The sequence below is a fragment of the Falco cherrug genome, chromosome 7 (assembly GCF_023634085.1).
Source record: "Falco cherrug isolate bFalChe1 chromosome 7, bFalChe1.pri, whole genome shotgun sequence".
Taxonomy (NCBI): domain Eukaryota; kingdom Metazoa; phylum Chordata; class Aves; order Falconiformes; family Falconidae; genus Falco; species Falco cherrug.
This window is the reverse complement of record NC_073703.1, coordinates 42603723-42626719: the sequence shown is the minus strand read 5'-3', so window position 1 is coordinate 42626719 and position 22997 is coordinate 42603723. Positions and strand designations below refer to the sequence as shown.

Here is a 22997-nt window from a genome sequence, read left to right as displayed (position 1 = left end):
CAAAGTCAGTTAAATGCTGCCTTCAAAGTTGCTCCAGTTTTCTGCCTCCAGATTTCTACAGGAAAACTTCCACAGCAGGACCCATCTATGACCCGCTCAGCTTTCTTATCTATGCTGAACAGTTCCTCACTCCACAATCAGAACATACGTATAATAACCTAAAGAGTTCTATAATACTTTACTATTGACTGCAGCAGAACAGAGATTGCAATGGGGGTGGGGCGGGAAGAGGAAGATACTTTGAATGAAGCCCAGCATTACATTTGACTAAATTGTGTTTATATTAATACTTAAAAGTAATTTTCTTTTTCTCCTAAAAGTATTTTGTAAAGTAACAGAGCACCAAATTTAATGAGAATTAACACTAAGTATAGCAAAATAGTCGTTTGAGTAAATAATAAAGTTATTTGTATTTGCTTACATGTAAAACTGTGATCCAAATCTGTTCTACAGAAGAAACATAACACAACTTCACATTCAGTCTTCCAAAGTCTCGTTCGTCACCTGATAATGTAATAGTATCTATGGAAGAAAGCCAATTAATGTTTTTAGAAGTAATGCAGCATCTTAAAATTTTCCAAGAATAAACAGAATAAAAGTATTTCAAGAATAAGGGAACTCATTAGTAGGTGTACTGCTTATCTTTGAAAACTTATCTCAAAATAAGTTAGAAATACCTTAACACCTACATTTTGAGGACAAAATATTGTAGCCTGACCTTCTGCATAGCTAAAAGCCTTCACATTTACCTCAGTTATCCCTATTTAATTTAATAACTTGTGCTGTACTCAAACAACTTTTAGAAAGACAAAAAGCATGTGCCTGAGATACTCAGAACACATTTCTAAAAGACAAAAAGCATGTGCCTGAGATACCCAGAACACATTTCTAAAAGACAAAAAGCATGTGCCTGAGATACCCAGAACACATTTATAATCTATCTCTTCCCTTAATTACTTCCACTATTAAGTTTATGAACTGGCCTGCTTTTTCTCTTTCTCATATTTCAATTCCAGCCTAGCGAACATTTTACTATGATGCTTTTCTCCAAGTCAGAAGAGCCATTTAATATCCAGTTTTTCTCTTCATGACTGAAACTATGTCATTGCCCCCCGTTCTTTTTGAGGAGACTGGGTGAAATTCTGACTTTCAGTAGGGTGACTTTTGTGGGGATTTGATTAATTTTTGAGGGTTTATTTTGCAGTATCCCCACTTCTTCAGCATTCTTTCATGAATAGGGATACTAGGTTTGCATGCATTATTCTTGCCTAATTCTCAGTGTAATATGGGTATTGGATTCCAGACACTTCCCACAGAAAAATACTGATAGATGAAAAAGGACTAGAGCTGTGACCAAGGTGCTGCATTCTCTTGGTTCACTGCGGTAGTAAACCTGAGGATTAATTTTTCAAAAGCATGAGGACTCCTGGAAAGCTCATTTGCTCAATCCTCTGACAACAGGAAGGTGCACATTCAAAACTCTTAATTTCAAATTGCAAAGTAATCTCCCAACTGGTCTGCTAATCAGATTCAACTCAAAAAAACCCCAAAAACCCCACCAACCACCCAACCCCTCAAAAAATCTAAAAAAACCCCATCAACAGTAGAGACAGCTTAATGTTTCAAGTGCAAAGGGAAATATTTCATTATATGGTAAACACAACATTACCCAGACTCCTGTTACTGCCTTGCGAATCCTTCCTGGAAGAGGTACTGCTAGGTACACTGGACAATGAATCGTATCTCTGGGGAGAAAAAAACCAAATCACTTCATTCAGAGCAAGAGATGCAAAAAACCCCAGAGATTCTACCATCAGACAAGGCATGAATGAGAACAAAACCAGTATCCAATTTCAAATAATTGTCTCATTCCCTACTAACCTCTCGATCCAGCAGCATGGAATTACTACTCTGATGCAAAGAGCTAATAGAGGACACATATGGCCAGCACAGATGTTTTTTGCTTACTGATATATATGCAGCTTCATCTCTATGTAAAAGATGATTATTTGAAAAAAATTGCAGTGTTTTTTGCATCAATGGAAATTTCTAGTGTTCCACTTTTCAACTGATGGGAGAAATCACAAGATGATGAACCACAACCTCTTGTCTGTCTTGTCCTGCCTAATAAGCCTATTCATGTTTCTCAACAGCCCCACTGGGCCAGAACAGTAGGAGTCAGAGAAGACATCAGGAAAGAGCCTCTTGAAGTTTGTCAAGATGTTGAACTTCTCCTTGTAGCCCTTCCAGTGCGTAGTAGAATGCCCTTCAGTTTTTACTTTGAAAACGCAATGCAACAGGAACAGATACACCAAGCAAACTGAGTTTGAGTATAACCTGTTACAAGGGGAACTCACCTTCATGAATCGATGAGGTGGGCTTCTGAGATCAAACATTGAATGGCTTACATCAAGTGATCCAGGCAAAGCACTAGGTCTTAGATCACTAACTAAAAAGACAAAGAAAACAATACAAATTATGTAAACATTCTAGAAAAAAGAATCATTAAGAAGTTTTTTTTAAATTTAAGTAGACCTATGGTAGAACTGAAACCTAGCTAAATAACATCTAAGGATGTCAGCACCTTTCCCCCCTTCCCTTCCTAAAACACTCTCCTGAAATGACAAAATGGAAAGACCAAGCCACTAAAATACCTGAATCAATTCCATTTTTGTAGCAATGGTAGAATAGGGAGCCTGCCTCAAAGTTATTTCCTCAAAAGAAATGTATTTTCTAGTAGATACTTTAGCAAAACAGAAAAGCCTTGTCTTTTAATCTTGTCAGCCAGACCTGGGGCTTAGCCTGATCTCCTTTTTCAAATTTTTCCACGGTAAAGACCCCAGTGGCAAAAACCTGCTGCCTGTTAAACTTGGCCTTATCTCCCTGGCTTTACTGATCACAGTGTCAAAGCACCATACTCTGCACCCTTACTAGGTCTCAGACAAAGCAAGTCTTACTTAACTCTAAGATGACACGTACTTGCTATAACACAAAAGCAAGATCTTTATTTTACAAAAGGGTAGTTCCCTCAGCAGCTGGACGTGGTTAAGTAGATCAGTTTTGCACTGGAGGCAGACATGCTAGCTTGCTTTGCCAGTTTGTCCACCTTCGTGTGATGCAAGCAAGTCTTGTTAAGCCCCTAAAAGACAGAAAGTAACAGCACAGCTGGAAATCAAGGAGCGCTGGCTCCACAGCTGGTTCACCAACCAAGAAGTGGCTATAAAATACAGATCAGTCTGAGAACTGCTATAATCAAACATGTCTTCTTTAGACTAATGGATTTTTCTCTTACCTATAAACCTTGGGAAAGGGAGGAAGACAGAAAAGTAAGGGTGTGGTCTTCTCACCTGATCCATATAATTTCCTATTATCTGATTTTGCTGGGAAGCGCCTAATCAGATCTGGCGAAACCCGATGCTCCAAATAGAATGGGTTGTAGACGTCACAGTGGGGCCATTGGTACACGCTGTGCAGTTCTGCTTTCCGGTCACCAAATGAGGCTCTGGTAGATTCTGTGGAGCACAAGTAAACATCAAATGCAAGAGTTCCAGACATAACACATGCTGCCTGGCTTCATAAGGCAGGCAGAGTGCCTTCAGGGCAAAGGACAAAATATTTCCAAGTTATCTACTTCAGGAAAAGGACAAAAAAAGAAAAGAAAACATACATATACATTATGCCAGATTTCCAGTGTGCTAGCAAACACCAGAATGAAATTGCCCCTAAAAAGTTATGCATACCCTGTCTTGGGAGTTCCACAATAAATGTTTACCTAGTTAAAATACAGAAGGCTCCAAAGGCAGAGATAGCCAGACAGAAATTAACAGCAAAGGTAAAGCCATGTGTACTGAAAAACTCTGACTTACTTGGCTACCTACCCCCAGGACATGCCCACTCATCTAATAGGCCCCTAGACCTTCAGGAGGGTCTTGTATGGAAATATAATGCAACCTGCAACTGCAGTCTCCTTGTCATCCAGTTTCTATAGGAACTCTGTCAGGGGCAAAATTGCAGGGCCAAAATGACTTTAATTGTTGGCTGAGGCACAAGTAGACAGATCTGAGGATGCTTGAATCCCAGCCCTTTACTCAGCCCAGTACAGCACAGCTGCCCTATTTTTCTTTCCTTTATTTACCATAATGTCATAAAAACCATGCACATCCTGGTCAGCAGAACAGTAAAGAACACTGCTGTAGTGCTTCACTTTGTCTGTCTGGAGTGAAAATAAGCCATATAGAACAGTAAAGTAGAGAATGGGGATGGGGTGACCTGGACTCTGACATGCTCTGATGTTTGCTTCCTTCACTTCACCTCCCTGGACTTCAACCTATCTGTTAAAAAGTTCTTTACCCCATTATAAAGTATCTTCAATTCTGCAAGTGCATTGCCCCATAAAAGGCAAACTACTATTGCTGTAAAATCCTTTCTTCCAGGTGTTAGTAGAGTAAGTAAAAAAGAATAACTCCAACACTGACATGGAACATGAGAGATGATAAAGCAAGAATTCAAGTATAATGGGCTTGAGCATGATGTACATGAGGATGAGTGCTACAAGTGAGGCCATAAAGAACTGCTACACAGCAGATAACGGAAAAGCCAGTGTTCCAGACCAGGAACACGCTTCTCCCTGCTAGCTTACTTCTGTGACAGCACGAGGCACACTGCAGCTAGTATTGAAGAGAAACGCTGCCAGAACATAATAGCTTTCAGAAGGGATGCCAAGAGCTAACACTGAGCATGTCCTGTTTCACTAAAGGAGAATGGTCAGACATGCACAGAAAATGGAGTGGAACTGAGAGCAGAATTTGGACGTCTACAGATATTTAATAATGGTCTAAGCAGCAAATACTCTAAACACATTCTTTGAATATGCTGGTGCTTTGGCTAATGTGAAGAAAGAATGACAGCACACTTCACTCTATTTAGTAAATCTCCCTAAAAAGTAAACTTGTAATTTTAAAACACAAATTAATGAGGCTTAAAAAGCTAGACTTTAAAAATTCAGTATTTATATTTGGAAACAGAAATGGAAGTTGCCTACTTGACATAAAAGCCGCTTTTCAAATATTTGTTAAAAAAATTAAAATATTTGTTCAAGAGAGACAATTATGAACAGTCAGGTCATCCTGCTAGAAGATCTCCCAGCTTTATAACCTAAGGGCCACTCTATTCACCAGGTCCTTCAGAAATGATGAAGCAGAATTCCCAATGAAGACAAGTCACTGGTTTACAAGTCACTGACTGATAAGATTGTGTAGAACTGCACGAACAAATAAAACATTTATCTAAAGACTGTTAGACACATCTTCCTTCTCCCTGGAGAACACTAGTTCCTCAGAGTCCTTGATGGACTTCTCTGTACAGTACCTTGAGGATGAAGTATGAAAAAGCAAAGCAGAACCTGAACCCAGACCCAGTAGGAAAGGTGATTACCAGGAGCATGTCCTGCATGTCCATACCTCATCCAAGTACAGGACTTACAAGAGCTAGCTGCTGAAGTAGCAGGCAAGTGGAAAGGCTGAAGGAGATGAGGCTCAGAGATGAGAAGGGCCTTACATGTTCTGCCTCCAGCTATTAGGTTGTCTGTCCATGGCTGGTAAGGCAGACATCACAAATAAAGCACACTAAACAGACTGGGCACAGAATGGCCAATCTATATGGAAAAGCTCTGCCGGGCTGATTAGCTGGGCTCTGGTACCAGCGCTGCCAGCAGGGGTGGGTGAGAGACAGGAGGAAGTCTGGTAACAGGCATGCAGGAGAAAAGCAACAGCAAGGACCTAGGGAGAAGAGAGAAAGGTGGGAGTAAAACCATACAAGCACAAAATTAGTTATTATGCAACTTGGGGTTCATTTTTTTTCAGTTATTAAGAATTCCACCCTCAGAAAGGAAATAAAATCACATGGGACTAAAAGCCTATTACCATCTTACCACGTCCTCAAGGCAAAGCATCTCTAGAGAAAGCAACCATTCACATACGCCCCCTGCCAAAATTTTCCCTTACCTAATTCTAGGCTGCTTCTGTCAGGATCAAGAGCCTAGAGATAACACACACTCTGTAATTCATGTTACTGGGCCAGGCTCCTATTCTTAAAAAATGCCACTGTGTCTAAACTGCATGTACATGATTTTGGCAGTCTGAGCATGAGACTAACTGGCAGCAGTTGAAGCACAAGATTGTTGTAAAGCAAAGAATCGGAGTATCATGTGCAACCTTATACCACTGAGATCTGTGACCCCTGGCCTCCCAATGAGCAGCAAAAAGAGCAGGGAACAGTACAGGCCATGTAGTAGCACATGCTACTTACTGGCAGAATTTGAGAAGATGTGTTAGTATGTTAAAACACATCAGAGTACATTAGACACAAAAGCCAGACCACTCTCCTCTTTTACTTGAGTGATCTGGACGCTGGGGGATGTTTTAGGTCTTTCCTTGGCTCAAACAAACTCTTTACTAAAGCTTCTATTTCCTTTAAGTATGAGCACTGGTGTGCAAATCTCCCTTTCAGTTTTATTCATGCAACATCACAGAGATTCATAGTGAGATGACATCCTTCCTAAAACCTCTACCTAAAACATAAAACCTAAAAAAAAAAGAAACAAGACCAGGCTTCTAGAAGAGTTCTGCAAACATATGTTTTCAGTAGGAATATGCGACAACTTTCAAAGAGTAGTAGAAGCTAAAAAACTATTTCAGCAATGCTTTTTGTATTTTACCTTGAATCCCTCCAGCATGTGAGATACTAGGAAGGTTCTTTGGCTGTACATAAGCCAATTTGAATGGAGGGACCACAAATGGTACCTCCTGACCATCCAGGGGCAGTTTAGAAAGCAAATAATCCTCTGAACAGCCAACTTGACGCTTCACTGACACTGAAGACAATGGAGGCTTCTCTGCAATAGTTGGCTTGCTTGCAGCTACTGCTTCAGATTCCTGCACCATGGAAACTGCTAAAAATAAAGAGCAAGAAAAACAGACAGTCCACATGTGCATTAAATTTTGAACAATACTATGAACAGATTTCTTTTATTTAATAGGATCTGTGCTTGTACACTACTTAACAGCTGTTAGTATTCAGTTTTACCAGCATTCAGGACTAGCACCTGGAGAAGATATTCATCCTCATGACACCTGTACTGATCCAAGCTCTTTGTCCCCCAAGCTTCTATATTCATAGCTACTTTGTTCTTAAGTGAATTTTTACAAGAGGTACACTTGTATCATAGAAGAGTTCTTCAAACAACTAAGACACCAAAGAAAACCCTAACAGTGAATCCACAGGCGGTTAAAAAAGAAAGAAGTGTTCACTCTTAGAGTTTGAAAGATACAAGACCTTTACACAACATTAGGTACAAAAGCTAGCTTTTTTGGACAGCATTCTAGGCTGCTAGCAGCAGACTTCACATAAATGCTATTTTTCAGTTTCAATTCATAACACTAACAAGCATGTGTTCAATCTCCAAGTGGAGTTATGGAAAGAATTTTGGATGTTGTAAAAGAATTCAAGTTTATCAGGGGTGACACAGTCATTTTATTAATGGAAAATCTCATCATTAATGAAGCCATGAGAGCAAAACCCTTAGTCAATGTCATTATGTCAGAACTCACGATCACTTTTTTCTTTTTCCATGCAGAAACACCATTTACAGCAGTTTTTTATACATTCAGTTGCCATTGTTTTCAGTGTTGCAATTTAGAGGAGACCGCAAAGATCCAGTGTAGCTATCAAACCTGAAAAACACAATAAACCAAACAGTAGTAGATGGAAATAACTGCAATCAAAATGCAATTTTATCAGTTATTTAATATGTGATTGCTTATTTGACACAGTCCCAGGGTCAATCAGAAAGTTACTTCAGACATGAAAGGATCAGAACCATCAGATTTCTCTCACTGAGACTAATTATTTTTCATATAAAAGCAAAAGGAAAGAGACAATCATTTTAATGTATGGCATCCAAGTACTTTCAGTGACCCACTCAGACAGGTCCCTGTCTTTCGGGAACACTAGAATTCTCCTCATATTTGAGTGTGCCACTGGGCTTTGGAGTTTACTCAGCTTTACAGCTGTTTTGATGTGGTCTTAAGTCATTTGCAAAATGTGTTTTTTATTCCGTTTCCCTTGTTCTTATTTCTCCTATCACCTTTCACTCATGTACTATTTTCACATACATCCATATGCGTTTACATTTTTCACTCAACATACTCCATACTTTACATTTGAAAACACTCTTTATGAATTATGCCAAAATTGCCTTCTTTGAGGAACTACTGCTTTCTCATAATTGTATACATATGAAACTGAAGACCTGGTTTATTATATAATTGTCTGCTATGCATACAGAAATAAGAGAGCACTGACTTCCAACAAAATAAAAGGCATGTAATCTACTAAAGAATGAGAACAAGTCTATAACAGCTGGTTAACATTAGAAGAACTTTATGACAATGCTAACTGGCCTCATTTAAATGTCTTTATTCATATCCTTATGTTCTCTTTTCAGAGGGACACAGACAGCTGCATTGCTTCCTGTCCAAAACCTTAACTGTCTAAGCCTAGTCCTTTTACATGTACCTAAAGTACACGAGATTCTTTGTAGAACATACCCAAGACATGATTCCAACTCCAGAAAGGTTAGAAGACACCAAACAGAACATGAACATAAGCTGAAGTGATGCAGGATGGCAATTAAGAGAAAGGGGGAAAAGCACAGAGAGAAGATGACAATTACATAAAAATGGACGTTTGCTCAGTTATTAAATCACAAGAAACTGCCGAAAGCTTCTGTGCTCTAGCACAGAAGTCATTCCCACCTGCAGCTTGAACAGTGCCATCATTTTCTTTGTATGGGTATTCCAAGACAGCTACAGAACCACATAAACATTGCGGAAATAACACTAATATCCCCAAAACTTTTCTTTCATTAAAAGCACCTCAACATTCTGATGGATGCCAGGTGGAGATACTAAGCTACAGACATCTCATCTTGGAAAATATGGGCTTTCTTGTTTTAACATTATTTCCATAGGCAGGGTGCAACTGAAAGTTATCAACAGATGTATCAATTTGCAACTACTGACCAAACGCAGCATATACTTACTGACCCGCTCTTGTGTGCTCTACAGTACCTCAGCACCGCTATTTATGTTTTAACTTCCCAGTTTTGCAAAGTCACTGAGAGCATGTGGCAGCATGAGGAAGCCTTGAATTAACCTGTTATCTTTAAAATACTAGTGTGAAATATAATGAAGGTTTATTCTTACAACTACACGACTGTTCCAGAATTCTTCTTAATCATGAGCTATCACAAGTACTGATTAGAAGGAAATTCCTAAAATATATTCCCATTAGACCTAAACCTAAGTAAACCATTATTCGACTGCAACAAGGACCTTAAGGGAATATTTCGTTTAAGACAATGCTTCTGAATGGTTTTTGCTGGTTTTACCAGTAAGTGACATTAATTATTTCCTCTAGTTTTATACTGCTTTTTGTGGTCAACAGACCAAAATGAACAGAATGCAAGTGAGCTGAATATAAAAACCTCAGAAGTAGCCTGAATATTGGTACATATTATTCTGGAAAATGGAACACTAATGAAGAAATTACAGCATAATCTCTAAGCAGACAGGGCAGGGGCACAATATCTTGCTGTAAAAGGGACATCATTACTCTGCACAGAAGCCATCACTCAGTACTTGCCCTGATCTTGAAATTGCATGAGTGTAAGTACGGTATGAGATCTGCATCGAAAATCTTCAGAAGTGACACCACCAGCTCCAGAACCTGCTCTACATCTTTACAGAAGCACAAAAAGAGGCACGGGAATTTCTTATCAAATTCTCCTCATCTCTAAGCATCAAATATTCACCACTGCTCCTCCCTGAGAGGTGCACTCACAATAGCCAAGTCTGCTAGAATTCAAAGTTTACTTTAAGGTTCCCATGCAGTGATTTTCCCTCCCAGCTGTTATCAGGACACAGCTGGAGTTAATATGTTTTACTCTTGTTCACCATGTTTAAACTGGGCTGAAACAGCTGCTTCATTTGCTCTAAGCTTTGCAACAATGGTATCTAAGCCTCAGTGGCAGTTTGTGCAGGCAGTCTTTTATCTCAGAATGTTCAGATTAAGTTTATTCACTACTGCTGGTGAAGAAACCAAATGCTAGTAACCACTCTGCGTTCCAGCTACATAAAGTAGAAAAGTTAATTTCTCTGCACCAGAGAAAATTCAGTTCATGGCAGTGATTTCTTTCCCCAGAACTGTTTAGCTGAAACTATTAATGTGAGCAAATAAACAAATGTAAAGCATCTGTCACAAGCAGTTGCCTTTCCATCGCTGGGCTGAGTGCCTTACCTAGAAAGAAAGGGCTACATATGGGTATTGAGGATGTAACAGTAACAATGCAATTCATAATTTGCACTTCTATCCTTACAAAAGACCATGTTTTTCATAGTAAGAGCACGTAACCTGTGATAGTCTTTGACCATTACCTTCTTCTCCTCATTTATCAATATGTAAACATTCATACATTTCTTTCTATCTGAAACAAATATAAAACAATTCATCACTACCTATTGTACAGAGGAGAGTATACTATTTACAGATTACTGTTTTGTAGGCAAGGCAATATTGGTAGCCAATGCCAAAATATATAGACACATAGCTTAGAATTTCCAATCCAGTTTGAGCTTAAATACAGTATTTTGAAAAGAACATTCCAAGAGTAAGTGACTAGAACAGTTTACTCTTTTTGGGTTTTTTTAAGCTTAAAAATTTAATGGTTTCAGTGACAAAATCTGTGTTCATGTTCCTAGGCTTACACTACAGCCACATTACAAAAAAATGACCTCACTTGCTGAGGGACAGATCATCTAGACACAGTGCTCCCTTATCCTGCTTACAGCACTTTGCTTTGTTCATGAAATTACAACATGGATGGTCGCAATTACTTTTTAAAGTTTCAATTCACTTAATTAAGCCACAGAGATAAATATATTTAGTTTTTTGTTTTAGTTCAGAAGAGCAATCCTGGCAGTAAATTAGATGGCATGCCTCCCAGTTCATGTATTTTCTCGTATCTGTATTTCCCACGTTGCCTATGGGTAGTTATACAACTTTCTACTGCACGCAAAGTTTAGTCTTAACCATGTGTGACACAGAGAAATTTAGCAGGTTCTATTGTATATTTTATTAACTGAAAATGAATAAAAATCTTGTATAAGATTAAAGAAGTATTTCATGATCTTGAAAGAATTTGACATTTTTATCAAAGGTTAAACTCCCACATACCAGAATATTTTGCTGGTGTCAGCTACCCAAAAATTCTCAGTATCATTTAACAGTTGTTAGAAGATTGTACTAACATGCATTTGTCTGGGAATAAATTTACCAAAAAAACCTGAACTGTAGAGACATTCATTAGTTGCACCACCAAGTTCCAAAAACGTACTGACTTCCCAGGAATACCATCTATCTTAACAAGAAGTCAGGACTCCTTGACCCTCTCTCTAAGTTTTGGCATCAGTTTTTGTTAGGCAAGATGCATATGTCAAAGACATCCTCCGTTCTGGAGATAATAGACTGGGAAAAGGACAGGAGAAAAAAAATATTCCTGATTTTCAGACAAAAAACTGAGATAGAGAAATCAAATCACTTGCAGCAGAAGAGGGAACTGAACCCAGATCTTGTCACTCTGTCTCAAAGTTTCTCTCTTTCTTGGTGTTTTCCATGGATTTCAGCAAGCTTTTTCATTCCTCTCTTCCTAGTATCAAGCCAAAATAAGATAATCAAATGTAACTCAGCAACAGTCCTTCCACACTTAAGGCAGGAGAGCCAAGGTTATTAGAACATCCTGGAAACAACGAAGTTTAAAAACCAACCACACAGACACAGAGCCTAGAGAATTACAATCACTACTATTTTAATGGGTTTAGATGGCGAGCATAAATTATCTTAATGATTTCCAGATTTCTCTGATAGAAATTTTGAATGAGCTAAAATCAGATAAACAGAGTATCAAAGACTTCAGTTCCAGATGCCTCCAGAACGGATTACAAGACAGAGAAGTTTGGAGAAGAAAGTAAATATTTTCAACAACTCATTAAATAAAAAGAACATGATAGAAAAGGGGTGATTGCAATATTAAATATTAAAAGATGAAAGCAATCTGAAAAGAATTGTCAGGTCTTTTCTGCCTTATGATGAAAGGGTATGTTTTGCAACAAGCTTGTAGGTTGCCTACGTATTTTACTGCATTTAATCACAGAACTGCTCCATAGGAATTGATCAGGTAACACATTTTAAATTACACAATAGACACAAAGGTGAAATAACTAATCTTAAATCAGGAAAGCTGGCTAAACCAGAGGTTCAAACGTTACGAGATGTATTGCTAGCCGTAAATGTATAAAATGCATTCTTAGATCTGCATTCCAGAAACAATCATGGCAAAATTTCTAGTAGCCGTAACTCCTCACAAAGCAGGAGGTATAAAAGAAAGTATCCGGAATCAGAGATGACCAGTTGTTAATACACATTTGGGAGAGATCCTCAAATGACCTAAGTGTCTACAACTCCAGTAGCCCCAGTGAAGCCACAACACTTTGCGGTATCTGAGGATCTGCCCTGTGAAGAAAGCGAGCTCAAGCTTGCCAATTCACACCTCAGCCAAACACCACATTTATGCTACCTCTGTGCCTTTCTGCCTTTCAGATCCAGGAGATGCAGTTAATCCCAGTCTTGTAAGTCCTTCAAAGAGTGTAACAATACCATCGCAGGTCTCCAGATGATTAACAAAAACACAGCACAGCAAAAGCCACTTCTGCTGCTGGTCAGAAGGATTCTCTTTGGACGGTGCAGATGCTGCAAAAGGTTTAACTTCCACAGCCAGCTGTTTTGCAGTTTTATTTCTGGGGGAGAGCATCTGGGAGTGCAGCTCTTCATCTGAAGCGGGGTGGCTTGTGACCACTGAATCTCAAAACCGGTAAACGCTAGTACAGCTTAAATAAATAGTTTTGAGAAATTTGCCTCCAGGTACCTTGCTACCGTAGCAGCAAGGACAGCCCATGCACTCACCTACCCACATAGTGCCATGCATGGGCACATACTTGCCAAAGACATAAAGCCCGCAGTTTAAAAAAAAAGCCCTATTTATTTGGGACTGTAGGCAGGTCTGATTTGTAACATCCACACAGGAGAGAGAGTCACTTTAAGTGGGTCTGAGTTTCTGTTCCTATTCATTATAAACCTAGGTAGTAGTAGGTTGTCTGGAGGAAGAGGAAAAAAAAAGGAAACAAAAAATGTCATGCCAGCACACACCTATCAGGTGCATGGTAAAAGGCTCCTATCTCTGCCTGTTTCAGCAGAACCCTACAACAGTGATTTATGTAGTAACTAGTGTGTGTGTGTACATACACCTTCCTTCTCTGCTTGCAAGTGCAACTCGGGGAAAAGCATGAAAGCTCTGGGAATTTGCACACAGAGATTATTCCAGTTCTTCTGCCTTCCAAGGAAACAAAGAAAACGTGAGGCTTTCCTTTCTTTTGTGCCTGGAAAGAGAAGAGGATTTCACCCTAAAAGCTGTAGATCACAAAGCAGATGCTGAAATAACACAACAGAAGAAAACGTTACAAGGCGGCTTTTCAAGGACACAATCAGAAAGGCATTCTTGTGAAGAGACATCTTAAAACAGTTCAACAGAAACATAATGAAGACAGGCAAAGGTCTCCCAGTGCAGCAAATAAATGAAGAAAAAGTGTAATTACATATTTAAAACTGAAAAAAAAAAAAGACTATGCATCATTAACCTAGTTAAACGATGGAAATTTTATGATGGACTGTTGCACAGCCTTCCTGGGGCAAAGAGCCTAGCGGCATTGTAAGCAGTTACACAATTACATCTGGCAACAGACACAGATGGTAAAAAGTTGCTGGTAAAAGTGTCACGCTCCGTGATGCAAACAAACCACTAACGGCCTAGGCATAGGAAGCACTTTCCCGTGCTGTAAATGATGGCACAACAGGCCACTGGGGGAAGCGTCACAGGTTCCTCTCACTGATCCCAGAAACAGGAAACTGAACTGAACGGACCACTGGTCCAAACCGGCACAGTCCTGCCCTGCTGAATTCTCTTTTTCACCTACAGTTTGCTAAAGCAGAATCTTACTTTTGAAGACCCGAAGGCCCATTATGTGCCCTTGTCCCACCCTCCTCAGTTACTTACACCACTGGATTTCAACCAGTTACTCCAGCACGATGCTGAGCAATGTAAGCAGGAAGACATTTGGGTTTTATTTCAGAAAATATTTCAATAGCTAATCGCCTGCACTTTTAATATTTTAACTGTATTTCCAGTTTTTATGTCTTTGCTATATTAAGAGTGTTAATTATCAGCAGTATCTCTTTTTCATTCAGATCTTAAAAGATTAGGATCTAACTTTCCCTTATATTTCTCTTCAGTAAGCTAAGTAGACCAAAGCAAGTCATGTAGACAAGTTTAAAACTGTAGGTTTCACACCATTCAAGTCTGTTTTGTATAGTTCTTCTCAAAACATTATCCCACTTCTCTGACCAGTTTTATTTAGGCTGATACCACAACCAAACTATGCACCTCAGGCTCAACCATGTCATAGGATAACATGAGGTGAGAATATATTTCATTAATTAATATTTGCAAAGGCAAGACTGCTCTCATTCCTGCAGCACTGTATTGAGATCCCAAACTGCCACTGGTCAACCATTGCCTTGGCATCCTCCTGGCGATATCCTGAGCAAGTGGAGGAGGATGGCAGCATACAGACAGCATCTCCATGGTCCCTCTGGTGACTGCCTGAGCGTGCAAGTAAGATACTGTTTGCTGGGGTCTCCTAGAGGTAACAGTTGAACATAAAGTTAACCCTTTTCATCAGCAGGAGTGCTCAATACTTCACTGCTATCAGCTGGGATGTGACAATTGTAGAAAATATTACTTACTGAGCTTTAGCAGGCTTCTCCTGAGGCAAAGAAAACCAACTCGGAAGTCAACTCTTAGCTGAGCTGTTGTCATAGCAGTAAAAGCAGAGCTCACTGTGATCCCATGAGCTGCTTTGTATGTTCTCCTGCCAAAGAGGTCTAGCTCTAACTGAACCAGGGCAGAAGCTTTGCCTGGAACAGCCGTGTCTTTCTACATGCTGTTGTGAGAGACCGTACCGTGTCCCACTGCAATCTTCCCTTCTCCTTCCAGCTTCTCTGCCCAGACAAAGATGATCTAATGTATGTCTCACTTCACACAGGCCCTGAGCTGAACCCTACAAAAAGAGCGCTTTTGCAATCTAGCTGTGGTTTCCCTTCAGCTCAACAGCTGCTTCTTCCCAGGGCTCCAGACTGGAGGAGGCCAAATAGCCTTCAGCGCATCTGCACAGGCAGCCCCGGCACAGACCACCACAGTGTGTCACAAAGAAGAAGTAATTGCTCTTGCCTACTTCCCTGAAGAAAAATAAAGCTGAGCAGGTGTGTGTGCTTGAGTGACTGTGCTACAGGAACAACTGCCTCTGCTTTCAAGGCACCCCTTGGAGAAGGGGAACAAGCCCTGGCACAAGTACACGATCCAAAGTCATCCCCTGACACAGCCCCAAGGGACACCCTGACTCTGGCTCAGCACTATAGCCTTGCACCTGCAGCCCTTAAATGCAGACTTAATCCAAGCCTGCCCCAGTGTGCAGAAGATTAATAATATCATTTACAAGGGCCAAAAGAACAATTTTCATAAATCTGAGCCAATTTTTCGCACGCAAGATTTATACTTGAATTAAGAAGGGAACATTATAAATCTATCCCATGATAAAGCTTAAAACTTGGGATCTTAATATGCTGAATCCCCTGTGTTCTGGGCTGTAAAAGTTGATGGAGAGAGTGTTTCTTCCTAATGCTGTGTTAGGCAAGTAACCAATTCATTCAATTACTAAACTGACAACACTGTTCCTGTGCACTATAGATAAATTCACTGACTTGGACAAGGATGTACAATATGGTATGTATTGGGGCAGTAAACACAAAAGAATAAATCCATTATGTTGGACTGCGGATGATTTTGGACTCAGACGGAAAACAGCAAAGCAAGAGTTGAAGTCAGGACACCAGAAAATAAAACTTAAGAGACTGAAATCTCTGTAAAAGGAACTTGGCTTTTGATGAGAACATGGAAAGAATTCAACATAAGATAAGTCTTTTGCTCTAAGCAGATTAGGAAAAAATCATGACAATCACCAATAGTTACTTTACAATCTAACTTAGAACTTCAGAATTTCTTTATGTATTCTGTGTCAGTTTTTAATCCGATTTTTTCTCCTTCTGCAGTAATGCCAGGAAGCCACAAAAATAGAACTGTCAGCAGTCCCTCCACAGCCCCGATACCGAAAAGAACTGGAAACATCTGGATGCGTTTTTCAACAGGACAGCCAAGAAGAAGGTATTTTAGGCAAGAGCATCTGCCTGTGCAGTGGAGTTCCCTAACATGGCTAAACGTGTCTACCTTTGAAAAGATGGCCCTTGGAAACCATCTCAATGCAATACTGAAAGAGAGCGCTGAATGGCATCCAGGACTCCTGAGCCTCTGCCATGACCACAGAGCCATACAGAAAAAACACATGGATACAGATATAATATCCAGACAGCTAACAAAAAATAGCTCCTCCTGTATGTATGAAATAAGAAGAAAACCCAAACAGTTTTGCATGGAAAAATACAATTTCATTACCATTAAACCATTTTAAGGGAACCCTGAATACCTACAAGACTCAGGATGGAATATTTCTTTACATATATATATGTATGTATGTATGTATGTATGTATGTATATATACCCCCACACCCCTACTGCCTTGGTTTAGGTTAAGCAGGTTTTTATTAGTTATTTTACATTAACTATTTAATAGTTATTTTACGTATAATAATTATCCTGTTTCATGACGAAAACAAAAAGCTTTAGATTATGAAGTTTCTACAGGATGAGGATTCCCTGTTCAGCAGCTCTGCTCCGCACTGTCACTCTATAACCAGTTACAGCATTGGGCTGAGAGGAAGGATGTAAGTTGTATAAAAAAGACTGTGGCTGAGATTAAGAAAGGGAATAGGTGACTGCAGTACATCTCATATATGAAAAAAGATTAAATAAGTGACTCGAGAACAGGAAATGGGAACTGATCTTAATTAATTCAAATCCAAAACAGACTGGGAGTACAGCTTTGCAGGGCACAGGCACTGAGCTCAGGAAGCTTTAAACACACTTTAAAAGCCCAGGAGGAGCCCATCCTTATAAAGTACAACTACTCTTTTTTTGCTTTGAATCCTCCCAGACCAGAGGCCCACAACCACTTTCAACAGCCTGTGCAGTGCCTCTCAGAGAGCTGTACTGGCTGGAGTAGCTGGCAGCTCAGGCAAATGAGTGGTAACAAGGCACTGCACAAAAGAGATATTTCAAAAGAATTTTGCATCGACTTTGGGAAAACCCAGAAGAAATCAGAACTGTCTCAATTTTATGGGAGCATCTAACATCCCAATTGTTGTTGGCCAAATGCTGCTACAGCTATGGGGCGTGGTGGTGGAGCTCCGCTCCCTTCTGGGAGGACAGCAGCCCTGAGAGCAGAAGTTGGCAGCATGAACTTGCCATTCCCTTTTTTCCCTCAGGAAAGGTTTGCTTAACAACAAAGGGAACAATAGCTACACCATCAATGTATGTTTTTTTTTTTAATCTTGTGGAGTTTAAATCAACACTCTTCACAAGAGGTTTCTGACCCATGACTTCACACATTGGTGAAACTAGATCTGGAAATACACATACCACTGAACTGAACAAAAGACAGGATGATTCAGGGAGATGGTCTGTATTTAATCAAGGTTTCATGGAGGAAACTTTTTAGCTACTCCGGTCACTGCTGAGCAGACAGAGAACCTGAACAGGAGACTGACAGAGAGTTCCCAACCCAGAGGCCAACAATCCCATTTCGCAAAAGGAAATCGGAAAAACAAAACCACCAAAACCCCAACTCAGACCTGAAAGGTTTTGAATTTTCCTCTACTGTGAAATGAAACTGGTCATCAGAATGTTTCGTTGTCACCTAGAAGATCAGTGCTAAACAACATTTCATGCATCTCAGAAACAGGAAACACAGCGTGTTTTTGGATCATTTCACCGCTAACCACGGAAGCGCTGCTAGCTCAAGCTATTTTAAACCTCAGCCTAACCCTCCTCCCTGTATGGCAGGCGCTTTTCTCACCGAACAGATACACACACAGTGGACTGGATGCCTGAATTTTGTAAAGAGAACCCCCCCTTAGCCCTTCTTTATCTGCCCCCTCTAGCTCCTGCCAAGCCTCCTGCCCATCTGCCCAGGCTGGAGCACACAGTACGAGCCCACATCCAGGTTCCAGGCTCCAAAGCATAGGTGCCAAATTGACTTAAGTGCCCAATAGGTTTTGAGGCCACTGGGTCACGGGTCCTTATAGACTGCTTTTTTGGACTTCAAAGTTGGTTTAATTGCCAAAGCATCAACTCCAGAACTTGAGTTTCAGGCCAGACCCAAAGCTCATTGCAATGAACACATGAATCTCCCAGACACCAAGGGCCTTCGTTTGGGACCTAGTATCTGTTATCCCCAGTTTAAGTGTGGCTATTAAATCACTGGGAAACAAAGCTTCGTAACAAAATCACCAGGGTAAAATTTACAGGAAAGATAAGCATCAGATTGCTGACATAAATTTTTTTTTGGCACTGAATTCATGTCAACTTCAGTGGTGATGACAGGCAAACAAATACTCATACTAAGCTTAAGAGAAGTGTCCTCACTAATTCTGCACAGTCTGATGTATTAACATGAGTAAGAGATATGATGCAACACAAATGAGCTCAAATCAAACCCAGGATTTGAACCTCTTCCCACATGAGGCTCCTCATTTTAGGTCTGAAGATTCATTCTGGCTGCAGAAGACTATCAACACAATTTTTCTCTGCATAAGCAATCTTTCTGGTGAAGCCTGAATAGCATTACTAATCAGAATGACAACATGCCTTAACCCAGACTCATACTGTCCTACTTAAAAGTCAAAGCCCGCTTTGCCTTTCACTTTAAGGAGATGAGATCTTAGGTTCTCTGCTGACAGAGATTGGGTGTTGCCCTACTTAGAGAATATTTACCAGATTTAAGGTATCTTGGGAGACACCAATTCAGTGTAAACAAAGTTGTTCTTTTATAAAATTAAACAAAAGTCCGAAGAGGGGAGCAATAGGTCAGGATATGCATCATGCAAGATTCACTAAATTAAGTAAATAGCATTTTAATCAAGCAAACAAGTTCACTAAATGTTTCCACCAAAGTCAAAGGGTACTTCTGGTATAAGCCAAAGCTAGCCAAAGCCTGGCTTCCTAGCAGAGGCTGCTGTTCTAAGGCAGGTCCTCTGGCTCTGCCCACCACATATGGGGGCTGCATCTGCCTGAACTGAAATTGCCTAAAGGTCTGGCTGCTACCAGAAGGGCAGCTCGGTTCCCTCTTGCCTACAACCATTCCTGTGGATCTAGTAAACATGCAGCTGCATGATGAGTTGGCCCAGCTCACTGATTAGATGATGCAAACCTAAACCACCAAGATAACATTTTATTTTTTTTTAAAAAAAAGTAGGTTTTCAACTCCCCCTGCGGTTGACTGCACAAGGTGGGGTCAGAATGCACAGTGAGGAAAACAGGGGCCAGAGCAGGACTGCCCTTTTCACAGCCAAGCCACAACCCTGGAGAGTGCATTCAGAGTAACACGCATCTGAAACTAAAACACCTACAAGTATGATGAACAGAGGCTGAGGGAAAAGCCAACCAGCTGATATGAAAACACAAGTGTCAGAACAAACAAGTAAGAAGACTGAGCTTAACGATTACAACAAAGACAAAGAGGCCAGAGTCTTGAACTTTTTCTCTAACACTGTAAATTAATAGCCTACACACGCATGACTGACTGAACAATCCTGCTCACATTCCTTCTTTCCATAGCATAAGGAGAAAGAGGACTTAATCACCTAGGGATCCATCACCTAAATCAAGTGCAGGGAAGGGCAGTGGAATTGATGGGACTTCTGTAGAGTCCAACATACCCTTTGGGTGCAGTGTTTTCAGTAGGTGTGATTTTTATAAGTATTTGCAAGAATCAAGGGGAACTTCAATAATAAATACATTTTTCTTGAAATGTAATATTACTTAAACATATGTATTCTGTAAATATATATTTTAATATTTAACATACAGCTGGAAAAAGGACCAGAAATCAAACCTCTCCACTCCTGGATTCATGCCATAGCTACTGAGCTGTAGGATCACAGCTCACCTAATGAATATTTCTGTATTGAAAGCAAGGCAAAATGGTTTCATAAGTAAGGAGTCAGAGACCACCAGCCCAGAACAACACACAAGTTTATGGCTCTAGCACTCTCCTGAGAAATGAAAGACAAATTCAGAACTTGGCTCTTCACATCAGGGTAACAGCTCTAGACAAAGCCTAGAAAGAATAAGGAGAGGAGAAAAAAAAGCATGGAAATATATTCCCCTGCATGTTTTTTAAGTGGTCTTGATCATCTATATGTAATTCAAAGACACTTGGGCTCTCCAAGAGCAACTTGTCAAGAACACCTTTCTTTTGGATCCCTGGACAGCTTGGGCACCTAACTAATCAACACTGTCAAAACTAAAGGCATATCAAGCAGCAGACCTCAATGCATACAGCGAATATTACCAGGAAAAAACTGAGCCTGCACAGATCAGAGACCAAGGGTTAGGACTGCAAGGATCTAGCTCTGAGGAGTGGGTGCCCACAGGATCATTTAGATGCCCAGGCACTTGACAGCTGTGGCCCAGTGTACATCCCCCTTGAGATCTAGTTCTCTTCCTGCACAATTACAATGGCACTGACTGGAAGTGTTCATTGTAGGAATGGCCACCATATCAACCTTTGTTTTCTTATCTAGGGAAATGCGTCACATGAGTCATTGGGCACATTTCCACACTGAAGGAAAGTTACAAGATCAGCTTAATTTAAGATTACATTTATTTCAGACTGCTGATCAGTGATCTGAACCACCCAGGAACCCAGCCGTATGGTATGCATTATAGAGTTACACTGTGGCTTTTGAACAGGACAGTTTGAAACTGCTTACAATCAGGCGTGCTCCTTTAACAGCACTCTTGGAGACAGCAGGTTAAAACTTCAGTAAACAAAACGTATTTTCTGATGCTAATTTCATCCAGTACAGAAGGGAAACTCTAGCTATAGTCACAACTTCCTTCTGAGTTTTGGATAAACTGTATCTCTAATTACCTGAAGTGTTCCTGGAGAAGGTGATCCAATTAATTATTTCTTGCCTATAATAATTTTTAGCTGTTAATTCATACAGAATATTTGGATGTTACAAGGATATTTTCTTATAGCAATACCAGTGTGAGACTGTCTTAAGTACAATTTAATCCTGGACGTAATTTACATGAAGCTTTAATTCTGTAGTAGTTCAGTATCTTTACTATTTTCCTACGTGCCTCCATTTATCAAGGTCCATCACCTGACAGACAGTATAGCCCATCATCCCAAGCCAAATCCTGGAAGCACAACGTCAAATTTAAACTCATACCGCCATATGCAAACAAACCCCTGGCACTGCAAGGTCCTCCTTCACTGCAATCCCCCCCGGCACTGCAGGGCGGTGGCACAGCCCTGTCACACATTGCCCTGACACCACCTTCTGCCACCCGCGCCAGGCTTCAGCCTACCAAGAAAAAGCACGTACATCAATACCCTGCCATCCTTAAAGAATTCTGGCGTTAAAACCACGCTGCCCCACTCAGTGTACCCATCTGTATGCATCAAGTGAAACATCAGGGTTTGTAAAAAAGGCTGTTAGTTTTTGTTTCTCGGGAGCCTTATATGCACAGTGAGAAAATAATAACTTACTAATTGCAGAAGTACCGCTGTGTATTCACGTTTAAATACTCCAAGTATAAGCGCAGAAGGCAGCTATCTTGTATTCGGTCCCATCAGTGACACACACGGAGGAGTCACTCCGGCAGGACAGCCCGGGAGCCAGCCGCCCCCGCAGGTTTTGCTCCCCTCGCCCTGCAGTGCCGCCACCCTGAGGTCGCCACGCGTCACGGGGCTGCCGGGGTCGGCACAGGGCCCGGCCGGCACTGCAGAGCCCACCGTTCCCCTCCGCCGAGGGCCCGGCAAGGCAGCAAGGCACCGCTTCCAGCGCCCGCCCGCAGGGGACACGCGCGCCGCCTCGGTGCCGTGTGCCGGGCTCCAGCGGCGGCCGCCACCGCGGGGCCTCGGGCTGCTCCCGGCGCGGCGCCCGGCCCCGCCGCCCGCACCTGCCGCCCCGCGCTGCCCGCGTCCCGCTCAGGGCCGCCCCGGGCTGGGGCTCCGGCCCGGGCCCCCCGCTGCCGCCCGCCCCGGCCCAGCCCAGCTCCCCCGGCGCGGTACCTGCCCGGAGCGCCCCGCCGCCCCTCAGCCCGCCCGCGGCTGCCGTCTGCTGCCCGCGGCTCCGGCGGGACTGCCCCGCTCCGGCGCTGCCGCTCGGTGCCTCTCCCGCCCAGGCCTCTCCTCCCCTCCCGCCCGGCGCCTGCCGGCCGCCGCCGGCCCTTCCCGCGCCCGCCAGGTGCGCGCCCGCAGCGCTTACTCACCGGCCCGGCGCGGGGGGGAGTTCCCCGCGGCCTCGGGCCTCACCGCCTCACCCGAGCCGCTCACGGGGGCAGGCTTCTCTCCAAACAGCCGCCGGTAGCTTTTCCTTGTTGCTCGCTGGACCGTTACACTGGCAAAGGCAGGACCAAAGCCACCCCTGGCTTGGCTAGAAGCATAACCAGGCCTATACTTTAGAGAGGAAAAGCGAATTTTTATCTTTTTACAACGTTCTTAGTAAATGCCGTGTCCAGCTGGAATATGGATCCCTGTCAAGTTAGGCTTCTCATAGGCACGGGAGAGGCACAGAGCGCACAG

At 41.7% G+C, this 22997-nt stretch overlaps 1 protein-coding gene across 7 annotated transcripts in view; it reads right to left on the bottom strand.

Moving 5' to 3' along the window:
- TC2N (tandem C2 domains, nuclear) overlaps positions 1-22603 on the bottom strand; it is a 30882-nt gene extending 8279 nt beyond the window's left edge. The window contains exons 1-7 of one of the 7 annotated variants that reach the window (XM_055716501.1): positions 22485-22603; positions 7608-7730; positions 6716-6949; positions 3348-3512; positions 2358-2449; positions 1670-1745; positions 422-522 (exon numbers count right to left, since the gene is read on the bottom strand). In XM_055716501.1, coding sequence (XP_055572476.1) covers positions 422-522; positions 1670-1745; positions 2358-2449; positions 3348-3512; positions 6716-6949; positions 7608-7674 — 735 coding nt within the window. In that variant the 5' untranslated portion in view covers positions 7675-7730; positions 22485-22603. Of the gene's footprint in view, positions 1-421; positions 523-1669; positions 1746-2357; positions 2450-3347; positions 3513-6715; positions 6950-7603; positions 7734-12691; positions 13733-21959; positions 22324-22484 lie in introns of those variants that run through there. The other 6 variants (XM_055716502.1, XM_027804966.2, XM_005438883.4 and 3 more) reach the window with 6 other exon arrangements.
- Positions 22604-22997: the final 394 nt, after the last annotated feature.